General features: G+C 33.3%; 1 protein-coding gene across 2 annotated transcripts in view; it reads right to left on the bottom strand.

The window, feature by feature from the left end:
• neto1l (neuropilin (NRP) and tolloid (TLL)-like 1, like) overlaps positions 1–12,565 on the bottom strand; it is a 150,427-nt gene that overhangs the window by 14,365 nt on the left and 123,497 nt on the right. For both annotated transcript variants that reach the window (XM_073830796.1, XM_073830797.1), the window contains exon 8: positions 2,057–2,170. In XM_073830796.1, the coding sequence (XP_073686897.1) occupies positions 2,057–2,170 (114 nt within the window). The remainder of the gene's footprint in view (positions 1–2,056; positions 2,171–12,565) is intronic.

The following is a 12,565-nucleotide window of genomic DNA, read 5'->3' as shown; positions in this document are numbered from 1 at the left end:
GTTAACCCTCTGGGATCTGAGGGTATTTTGGGGCCCTGAAGAAGTTTTGACATGCCCTGACATTTGTGCTTTTTTCAGTATCATATAAAAGTGGTGAAAGGGTGAAAGGGGACAGCCCTGCCTGGTTCCTCTTTGAAGACGGAAGGTTTCTGATAATGTTTCATTAATTAAAACTCATACGGACAGGTTTTTATATAAAATTCGGATCTAATTTATAAACTTTTTCCTTTTATCAAATTTCTCAAGGACTGCAAACAAATAGTGCCATTCCACTTAGTCAAAGCTTTTACGGCAACCAGGGATATTGCTATCAAATTGTACTTAATTGCCTGAGGGTGATAAATTGTATTGAGTAGACATCTAGTTTTATGTATAGTGCTCCTTCCTGGAATAAAACTGTATGAATTAGTTTGTTGATTACTTTGCAGAGTCTATTAGAAAAGCATTTTGGAAAGAAACTTTTGACCAACTTTTTTAGGCATTAACATGATAATAGCCTCGGAAAATGTTGGTGGCAGTCCGGTTTGTATATACATATTCTACAAATAATTTTATTTGTACATATTATAATTTATCATTAATTATTTTGTAATATTTCATGTATTATTGTTTTTTTTTCTTACTTTTTTATTATATACTGTATTTATCTTGGTCTGGGGGAAATATTAAATATTGAGTTTAAAGTTAATATATGATATATGATAAATATATATATATATATATATATATATATATATATATATATATATATATATATATATATATATATATATATATATGTGTGTGTGTGTGTGTGTGTGTGTGTGTGTGTGTGTGTGTGTGTGTGTGCGCGTGTGTGTAAGATGTTTTATGTATTTTTAAGTGCATCTATTTGATCCAAAGTACAGAAAAAACAGTAAAATTGTCAAATATTTTTACTATTTAAAATAACTCTTTTCTATTTGAATATATTTTAAAATGTAATCTATTCCTGTGATTTCAAAGCTGAATTTTAGCAGCATTACATAAAAAAAATCTTACCGTTCAAATACTTTTGACTGGTAGTGTAAATATATATTTACTAATTATTTTGTAATATTTACTTTTTTACTTCTTATTTTTTTTAGTGTTCATCTTGGATTGAGGGAAATATTAGACACTGTATCATAAAGCTGACATTTATTGCATATTGTTTGTATTTATAATTGATTTCCTTTTTGTTTTTTTACTTTATGTTCTTTTTATTACAATTTTAAGCTAAGGCTAAATAAAAATGCCATTCATCTTTCAACCAGTCTTTAGAAAGCAAATGCAAACAGCAATACAATTTACTTTAATAAATGTGTTAAAAAATGTGTTAAACATCTAAAGTTAACATACAAAGAAAGCCTAAAAGTCTTTTTTCATCTTAAATTTTCAATGGACCCCCAAAAATAATATCATTCAATTAACTTAAGTTTTTATTATATCAAGTTATACATTGAATTAAAAACCAGTTCTGATGGACAGATATTAAGGATGTTAAGTTTCAGGTGAAATATTGTCTGAATAAATGAGCAAAAACCAACTTTTTTGTTTTAAAACGATGACTCTTAACTACTATTATTAAAACCCATCTGTGCTAAAACACCACTCTCATATCCTCTACGGAGGCTCCCGGCAATATTTCCGACGTTCAGTTAATTCAGCTTGGACAGCTTATGTGAAATATAAGCACAGATATAGCCGAACAGCACTTAAGAATTGATGCTATTACTCAAACCACAGTCATTCACATATACAAATGAATTTCTAGTTGCGAGCTCATTTCTCCCAGCGGCATTACAGTGGCGTATGCAAAGTCAATCAATGAACCCCAGCTAGAGGTTTGAGGGCTTTATAACAAGGTATTTTTTAACAGCTGTAGGTTTGTGAAACCAGTGAGATATATTTTGTGTGGACTAGCTATCAAGCGTGAAGGGGACAAACAAAAAGACAATGCTTCTCCCCAAGTATTGATTTTCATTTAAAGAAAAATGAAGGCCGCGTACAAACCTCTGAACACTGAGATGATATTGAATGAAAAAGCACGATTTACCTTTGCAGTGGTTCTCATCCCAAGGGTAGACGCAGTTCTGGATTCCGTTGCACACCAGCGTGTTGTTGATACACATGTTACTGTGGCAAAAGAAAGTATCTGCCTCACAGGGAGCTGATGAGAAGGAAAAACAGATAATAGATAATGCTAATGTCATATTACACTTCATTTCTTCCAGTTAATAAGATGCTGTCTATAATCTTACCCTCTGAACACAATTAATCTCACAAATCACACTGGATGTCTATCTGACTGCGTCTGTGCATCAATACAGTTCAAATTTAGAAACCCATTACTCAAACCAACCAAATCAAATTCTGTTGCCTTCTGCTAGGCATGAATTTTAATCCAGCTTTTCAAATATGCATGGAAACAAGTCTGTAGAAGCTGAGCTGATATTTTGTAATATTTCTATTAATATTATTCTGGTTTAAGCAAAAGGAAGACTCTGTATAGGCATAAACAGTGAATTAAAATACTTGAAGGGATAGTTCATCCAAAAATGAATATTCTGTCATCATTTAGGCCCTACTCAAGCTCAAGTGATAAGAGTATGAGTTTCTTTCTTCTGTTGAACACCAAAAATATGCAAACCCTCTAGGCACAAAATGTAAGATTTTTGATTACAATATGCAAAAACCACTAGAACAGTGTCATATATTTTGTTGACTTGTGCACAAATGCTAAGAGTGTTTAAATCCAGAGAAATACGTAATTTTAACTAGTGTTATAAAGTCCTGATGCTTAAAAAGGAACGGTCTGTCCCATTCTCACATAATTTGCACAGTAAACACTGTTCTAGTGGTTTTTGGATATTTTAATCAAAAAATCGTACATATTGTGCCTTTAATACAGTGGTGTGAAAAAGTGATGATTTTTTATTTTTTTGCATGTTTGTCACACTTCAATGTTTCAGATCATCAAACAAATTTAAATATTAATCAAAGATAACACAAGTAAACACAGCATGCAGTTTTTAAATGAAGGGTTTTTTTCTATGAAGGGGAAAAAATTCAAACACACATGGCCCTGTGTGAAAAAGTGTTTGCCCCCCCCCCTCTTTGAGATCCAAAGAAATTCAGGAACAAATGAGAAAGAAAGTAATTGAGATCTATCAGTCTGGAAAAGGTTATAAAGCCATTTCTAAAGCTTTGGGACTCCAGCAAACCACAGTGAGAGCCATTATCCACAAATGGCAAAAACGTGGAACAGTGGTGAACCTTTCCAGGAGTGGCCGGCCGACCAAAATTACCCCAAGAGCGCAGCGACAACTCATCCAAGAGGTCACAAAAGAGCCCACAACAACATCTAAAGAACTGCAGGCCTCTCTTGCCTCAGTTAAGGTCAGTGTTCATGACTCCACCAAAAGATAGAGACTGGGCAAAAATGGCCTGCGTGGCAAAGCTCCAAGACGAAAACCACTGCTGAGCAAAAAGAACATAAAGGCTCGTCTCAGTTTTGCCAGAAAACATCTGGGTGATCCCCAAGACTTTTGGGAAAATACTCTGTGGACTGACGAGACAAAAGTTGAACTTTTTGGAAGGTGTGTGTCCCATTACATTTGGTGTATAAGTAACACAGTATTTCAGAAAAAGAAAATCATACCAACAGTAAAATATGGTGGTGGTAGTGTGATGGTCTGGGGCTGTTTTGCTGCTTCTGGACCTGGAAGACTTTCTGTGATCAATGGAACCAAGAATTCTGCTGTCTACCAAAAAATCCTGAAGGACAATGTTCGGCCATCTGTTCGTGACCTCAAGCTGAAGCGAACTTGGGTTCTCCAGCAGGACAATGATCCAGAACACACCAGCAAATCCACCTCTGAATGGCTGAAGAAAAACAAAAAGAAGACTTTGGAGTGGCCTAGTCAAAGTCCTGACCTGAACCCTATTGAGATGCTGTGGCATGACCTTAAAAAGGCGGTTCACGCTCGAAAACCCTCCAATGTGGCTGAATTACAACAATTCTGCCAAGATGAGTGGGCCAAAATTCCTGCACAGCGCTGTAACAGACTCATTGCAAGTTATCGCAAACGCTTGATTGCAGTTGTTACTGCTAAGGGTGGCCCAACCAGTTATTACGTTTAGGGGGCAAACACTTTTTCACACAGGGCCATGTGGGTTTGGATTTTGTTTTCCCTTCATAATAAAAAACTTAATTCAAAAACTGCATGTTGTGTTTACTTGTGTTATCTTTGATTAATATTTCAATTTGTTTGATGATCTGAAACATTTAAGTGTGACTCGGGCAGAAATCATGTCTGTGGATGAGCTAATTTATTAAAGACTTATTAAGGTAACTGTAGTATGAAGCAGGGTGGGGCTAAAAGTTGTGGAAGCGAAACAAGGACGCTGAAGTGATTGCTAATGAAGGATGAGGTTAAGAAGTACATAAATTTGTATTTTTTATTTTAGAAAATGACAAAAGTTTCGCTAGATAAGACACTTATTCCTTGGCTGGGATCGTTTAGTGCCCTTTGAAGCTGCATTGAGACTGCATTTTGGAAGTTCAAACTTGCGGCCACCATTGAAGCCCACTACATAGAGATAATTCCTGAAATGTTTTCCTCAAAAAACAATTTCTTAATGACTAAAGAAAGAAAGGCATGCACATCTTGAATGACAACGGGGTAAGTACATTATCTGAAAATTTTTGTTCTGGAAGTGAACTACTCCTTTAATAAATCTTTAATACATTAGTTAATCTATAAACGGTTTCTGCAGGAGTCCAGTCGGATTGCATTGGCTGTGGGGATAAAGACTACAACTCCCATGATTCCTCACTCAATCACAGGGTCATCATATCAGGTTTGTTTTGAATATCTGCCATCTAGCTGCGAAAATTACATACTGTGCCTTTAAAGCAGGCACAAACTGCTAGTACTTTAATATTTCCAAAAGTGTTTATATCACTCAAGTTCAAAGAAGGTTAATCTTATATTTTTGTTACATGTAAAAAATACACACACACACACATATATATATATATATATATATATATATATAAGGGAGGGTGTTCAAACTCTTCATTTTGAGTTGAAAAATGAATGGATGTCTCTGCTGAAGTCATGAAATGATAAATGAGAAAGTATTCATAAAGAACGTCTTGTAACATTCACCCTGCCAAGGTGACTTTCAAAAGGGGCGGAGCTTCGGTCTCAATAAACCCCGCATTCATAAGTACCTCACACGCCCACCAATGTGTGGTCACTTCCCATATTCCTCACTTGACACGATTATTTTGCCGTTTGCAGAGGACATAGATCACCCAGTTCGTACAAGAAACCCTTAAAATAACAGAGCTTCAAGGTTGACTGGGTGTACCTTGAGGATTTATTAATGACTGTATTCGCGAGCTGTTCCCAGGTGAGAAATAACAACGTAAATTAGGATGAGTCATCATTCGAGCAGCGCCGTCCTCACGACTCTTGACTTTATGTTCTGATTCACTTCCACTTTCCACCACAAGGTAGTGCTGCAGGCCTGTATTTGTCCAAAGTAAGTCACTTCAGGAGACTGGACTTTATTTAAAGGTGATTCAACCTGCTTATATATTAATTTCCTGAGACCTTAATAATGAAAGTGGTAATACTTTGCAATAAGGTCTCATTTGTCAACGTTGGTTAATGCATTAGCTGATTTGAACTATCATTTGGCAATAGATTTTTAACAGCATTTATTAATATTTGTAAATGTTAGTTATGTTCATGTTGCTAATGGTAAAACTTTTGATTTTAAAAAAGTAGTAAAAGTTAAAATTGATATTATCTAAGATTAATAAATGCTGTAGATGTTATGCATTATATAGTTTTCCAGTATTAACAAATGAAACCTTAACTATAAAAATATCCATTTGCATATTAACCACTGTATGCATTAAACATTTTTTCAACAAGACAACAATGTGGAGACCAAAAAAATTAAATAAAAGTCCTGATTTTAGATTTAAATAGTCTAAAACTTGCCTGGATTATTAATATATGTAAGAATCTGGACAAACTAAGTTATAAAATTTGGCTATTGTACACAAGATGCACTGCAAAAATATATATTTTACTTATTTTTGGATTTTTTTTTAACATTCTAAAATCAAGATACATTCACTTAAGTCTTAAGAATTAGAGTTTGTGTTTAAAACATGAAAAAATATGTAAATATAATATTTTATTTAATATGTATTTATGTTAAATATTAAGGAATTAAAAAAAATCTCTGACTGGGTTTTGTTTTCTGAAATTAAATAAATACATAAATAAAATTGAAATACAAACAAATAAATTAAAATGTATTTATATTCAAATTGAAGTAAGTTTATGCTCAAAACAAAGTAATTAAAAAAAATCAAATAAGTAAAAAAATAAAAATAAAAAAAATAAAATGTATTAAATATATTGAAATTACAATAATACAAAATTAATAAAAAATGAAAATTAATAAAAAAATAAAATGTTATAAAAATTAAATCAATAAAATAAAATACAATTAATATATATTTATATTTAAAATTAAGTAAACTTGCTTAAAACCAAAGAAATCCAAAATTAAGTAATAAAAATAAATAAATAAATAAAATCAACAAAATAGAATAAAATAAAATGAATATATATTTATATTCAAAATGAAGTATGTTTATGATTAAAACAACAACAAAATCTGAAATTAAGTGATTTAAAAATATCTCTGACTGGGGTAAGAAACAATATTGTTTTCTGAAAAAAATAAAATAAAAGTCTTTGAATATATATTTAGATTCAAAATGGCAGAAGTTTAAGTAAGTAAAAAAATCTAAAATTAAGTCATTTTAAAAAAATATCTCTGACTGGAGTTTTCACATTGAATGAAGTTTATTTTTCTCAATTCAGTAAAAAAATGATTTAAGCATAATTTTTTATACATTTAAAATTTTAAACAAGACTTGACTTTTATACATATATATAACTTTCCTTTTTAATAAGTTTTTATATTTGTTATAAAAGACAAGACAAAAAAAATATTTTTTTGCAGTGTGTGAATGAATTTGAATCTATTAAATCATTCATCTTAAAGCATAATATGCTTCTGTAGTAGAGTGAACCCGTTCAGTCTGATTTATTTAAAGGTATTGGGCAAGACCCTTTGGTGGTTTCCCCCTTCAGCTGCTGAGTCAAGCAAACCAGAGGGAGAGAGAGAGAGAGAGGGAGAGAGAGAGAGAGAGAGAGAGAGAGAGAGAGAGAGAGAGAGAGGCAGTGCATAAGTAAGTGCCTGAACAAGTTATGCAGGGGTGTTACCCGGGCAACCGCACATCCTGTGTTCATTCACTGGATAGGGCTGCACAAAGGACACTGGGCTCCTACACAAATCCACCTATCGCCATTCACGAGACTGACGCAGGCGCGCAGCTGCCTCTTTCTGTCTCAGAAAGAGCATTTTGTGTTTTCTGCTCCCTGGAGGGCCTCCGCACCAAACCACAGCCTCATTCTCTCAACCATTCTTCTCCTGCATGCTTCAGGACATCCGCCGCTCTCTTTAAACGCACACTAATGTCCATTAAAGCCCCGCAATCAATCAGAGCAAGTGGAAGCTCTGCTGCTATGCTGTAGTCTGGAATTGGGGACAAAATTGCTCATTTACTAGTCCTGACGCCAGGGGTTGGCAAACTTTTTGCAACCAAGGACCCTATCTATCTATCTATTCCCAAAATTAAAGAAATAAAAATATTTTAATGCAATCAGATATATTTGTTGTAATATTTAAATATTTCAATAAAATATAACATTTTCAAACTGTTAAAAACAAATAACATTTATTGTCAATATGATAAATGTAACTGCCAAAAATATATTGTGATAACAAAAAATAAAATAAAATAAAATAAAAATAAAAATACAAAAATTTACTGTTTCCATAAGGGAATTCTTTTTTTTTTTTTTTAAATAAATGTAATTATATTTGTTAGAATATTTTAATGCAATCATATATATTTGTTGTTTTATTTAAATATTTAAATAAAATATTACATTTTCTAACTGTTAAAAACAAATAACATTTATTGTCAATATAATAAATGTAACTGCCAAAAATATATTGTGATAACAAATAATAATAATAATAATAATAATAATAATAATAATAATAATAATAATAATAAATAATAAAAGTACAAAAATCTAGTTTCCATATACAATTCTTTTTTTCTTCGAATGTAATTATATTTGTTATATTTTATTAAAATAATCTATTCATTTACCGGTATCTATCTGTCTTCATTTATTAAATTATCTATTTCCAAAATTAAAGATGCATATTACTAGTATATTGGCTGTTTATTAGTACTTATTACACGGCTCTTTGAAATGCTTGATTCTGATTGGTCAGTTGAGACATTTGCAGGTTCGTTCTTTTCAAATAATCACCGCTCCAAAGTAATAACGCATAAGCCGGTACTACTTGTATGTTTAAAATCCCTCCGTGCCAACAAAGATTACCGTTTGGCGCCATCTTGTGACAAACACTGGACAACCACAATTAACAATGGAAAATTTCGACATTAATCTATTTAAATTGTCTTACTAACGTACATAGTTTGAATGTTAGTCACGTGGTACTATATCGTTTCGCGGAAGGATAAAAATGTTAATTTAAAACAAATATGCCAATAAAAGGTTTCAAATTCATATTCATGTCCAGTTTTTTTCCTTATGTGGCAAGTAGCCGTGTAATAAGCGGGATAATGTACAGGCAGCCTGTAGTTATCGCGAAATAAGCCCCTTCAGTGTGATACAAGACCCTCCGCTTCGCGTCGGGTCCTGATCACACTGTCGGGGCTTATTTCTGCGATAACTACCGGCTGCCTGTACATTATCCTTTACTTATATTAATGCCTTTTTCTGCATGACCATATTCTACATGCTTTAATCTGACCCCATACCAAAACATAACAACTACTAACTAATATTAAGCAGCAAATTAGGAGTTTATTGAGGCAAAAGTAGTAGTTATTAGTCAGTTAATAATAAGAATTGGTCCCCAAACTAAAGTGTGACTAAAAATTCCTGAAAAAAAAAAAAAAAAAAACATTAATATCTTAAGTGCACACATTAACTATATATGTCTGCTGCTTTTGCGGGGCACAACGAGGATGGTGGCATCAATTCCTTTTAATTTTTTACCTATCAGCATCGGCACGTTGTGATTTGGCTAGGGTCGTTTTTAGGGGCCACGGGGACAAAACGAATGGCGACGGGGCGTCACAGGAACGTCGGTGGGACCATTATAAAGAAAGGCGTTTGATGCTGGCCGTGCACACTAATGACGAGTGTGCTACAAGCCAAACATTAAACCCCCATTTTATCACCCATATCCACTTTCTTTCTCTCTCTCTCAGCACTTCCTCTCATAGCCAGACACTCAATCTTTATTGTTCCTCTCCTGTCCCTCCTTTCTCACAATACTTCATCCTCTTTTAGAGCACCCATCCTTCAAGTTCCTTCTTTTTACTTTCTCTCCACCCCCATTACGCTTTATAGTGTCTGACTCTGCCAGCGCTGCCACCCGGAGAGATGCGACCCCGACTGCGCAGGCCCGCCGAATCAAAGAGGCCCGGGTGGCGGGGCACCATCACAGCCCTCATGCTTCCTAGAAAATGCCCCGTCCCTACAGAAACAGCTCATCCCTTCAATGAATAATCCTGTAATTCGGTGCATCTGTGGTCTCGCCTGTAGCCTGTATGTTTTTATAAAGGGTATTTAGCAGAGGAAACAGGGGAAGTGATCTTTATATTCAACATGGGTAGATATGCAGCCGATTTTCAAAGGCTGCAGGGTAATGTTCCTGAACTAATTACCAAATATGTCTTAATATATCCCGACATAGTGTTAGTTAGTAACAGAAACTATGATGACCATTGTTGGGGAAAGATACTTTTAAAAGTAATGCATTACAATATTATGTTGCTCCATGAAAAAGTAACTAATTGTGTTACTTAGTTACTTTTTATGGAAAGTAATGCATTACGTTACTTTTGTGTTACTCTTTTTTTCATTTGAGCTGGACTTATTTATTTTTAATAATAAACCCCCCAAAATTATATTTTTTTGGCAACTGTAGAAGGCTCTTTTACATCAAAAGTGAAATGAATAAGCCTCAGCCTGAAGGAAGTATCTCTTGCACACTGAGTCTGAAATTTTTGTATGAGTTTTTCATAATCGTCAAAATTCGTGGCAAAACCAATCAATTTTTTATTTATTTTTTAACGTGCAACAAATTTGGATAAGAATTTCGGACTGTGTGCAATGACTTTTATTCCTGATTTCTTACAACATGGGACAGGAGAGGTTTCAGTGAATAAATGGGAAAACAAAGTAACTACCGTTACTTATTTGAAAAAGTAACTCTAAAAGTAATGGATTAGTTTACTAGTCATTTGTAATCTGATTACGTAACTTGCGTTATTTATAATGCATTAACCCCACACTGATGATGACAACCTTCTCTTCTCAACTAAGATGAGACAACATTGACATCAATGAACACTAACTCTGATTATATTAATATGCTGTATATTTGACAAATAAAGACGAGAATAAAATGTAGTTTAAAAAATAAAAACTTTCTATATTCAAAATGTCTATATTTTATTTAACAAAAGAGGAAAAATGCTAAAGACTTCTACGAGTTTTATTTCTTAGGGTTGCCAGATCTCCAGGGTTTAATTCCCCCCACAAGAGCTTGTCTCTTAAAGGGATACAGTTCACCTAAAAATGAAAATTCTGTCAAACCTGTATGAGTACAAAAGAAGATATTTTAAAGAATGTTGGTGACCAAACAGTTGACGGTAGCCATTGTTTTCAATATAAAAACAAAAGCAAAAACTTGTGACCTAATACGAAAACCTAATACTCAAAAAATATTTTTATTTCCTTTAAAAAAAAACACATTTTTCATAATTTTCAGCACTTGTGGTTAGTGTGCTGACATATAGCGCAACTGTGCTCACGACGACCCGAGTTCGATTCCTACCTCGAGATCCTTTGCCAATCCCGCCCCCTCTCACTACCCATTGATTTCCTTTCATCTCTCTACTGTTCTGTCCAATAAAGTCATAAAAGCCCAAAAATATAACTTTAAAAATAAAAATTCCCCGTTTTACTTTATCTTTACAACCTGGCAACCATTTGCACAGGGACTTTGACAAAATGGTTTAGTTAACAACTTTCTTCACAATATCTACAAATTTGGAACAACATAAGGGGGAATAAATGATGACAAAATTTTCGTTCTTTTTTTGGGTGAAATAACCCTTTAAAACGACACACTTTCTTCCCTGTGTTTTGTTTTATTCAGTGCAATCTGGCAACCATTTGTACATACATTCTCTCTGAAAAAACACAGATGGTCTGAAAACAATCTCATAAAATTCATTCACTAAATAGCTTCACTAAATATGATAAAAACTCAAAACACATGGGATAGATAATCCAAAAATGAAAACTGTCATCATTTACTCCCTCTCATGTCATTCCAAACCTGTATGATTTTATTTCTTCCTTGCAACACAAAAAAAGATAATTTATTACAAGAAATATCTAACCAAAAATAGATTGGTTCTTTCTTCACAATATTTTCTTTTGTTTTCTATAGAACATGAGGGGTAGTAAATGATATCAAAAACTAACTCTTTAAAGGGACATTTTCTGCCCTGTGTTTTACTTTATCTTCACAACCTGGCAACCATTTGCACACACTCTCTCTGAAAAAACACTGATGGTCTGAAAACATGATCTCTACTGAGATATTCTAATCAAATGAAAGCATAATACAGCCAGTCTGTGTTCCTTCTCACTATCGTTTGCACTGTTTGTTGCTACTAAATCTGCCATTAAACATCTCAGTGACGAACTGTAATAAATCCAAATGTGGATTTGAAGTATGTTGTTTGTTCGCGATTGAGGTTGCTGAATAAACCCATTAATGTAACATTTGTGCCACAATACAAAGTCCTTTTGTTAGAATTTTAAGCAAAATAATTGCAATTATATGTTTAACCATTATGCAGCATAACAATTTTTAGTAAACTAAAACATGATTCATAAAATTCATTCATTAAATAACTTCACTAAATATGATAAAAACTAAAAACACCTGCGACAGATCACCCAAAAATTAAAACTGTCATCATTTACTCCTTCTCATGTCGTTCCAAACCTGTATGATTTTATTTCTTCCTTGGAACACAAAAGAAGATAATATCTAAGAAATATCTAACCAAAATAGTTCAGTTACCACCTTTCTTCACAATATCTTCTTTTGTTTTCTATAGAAGATAGAAAGTCATGCAAATTTGGAACAACATGGGGAGGGAGTAAATGATGACAAAATGTTAATTTTTTATTTTTTTATTTTTATTATCTTCACAACCTGGCAACCATTTGCACAGGCTCTCTCTTTAAAAACACTGATGATCTGGAAACAGTAAAATCCATTGCGATATTCTAATCAAATGAAAGCATAACACAGCCAGTCTGTGTTCCTT

Source organism: Garra rufa, chromosome 24, assembly GCF_049309525.1.
Source record: "Garra rufa chromosome 24, GarRuf1.0, whole genome shotgun sequence".
Classification (NCBI taxonomy): Eukaryota; Metazoa; Chordata; class Actinopteri; order Cypriniformes; family Cyprinidae; genus Garra; species Garra rufa.
Note: the sequence above shows the minus strand (reverse complement) of the source record. Positions and strands in the feature narration are given on the sequence as shown.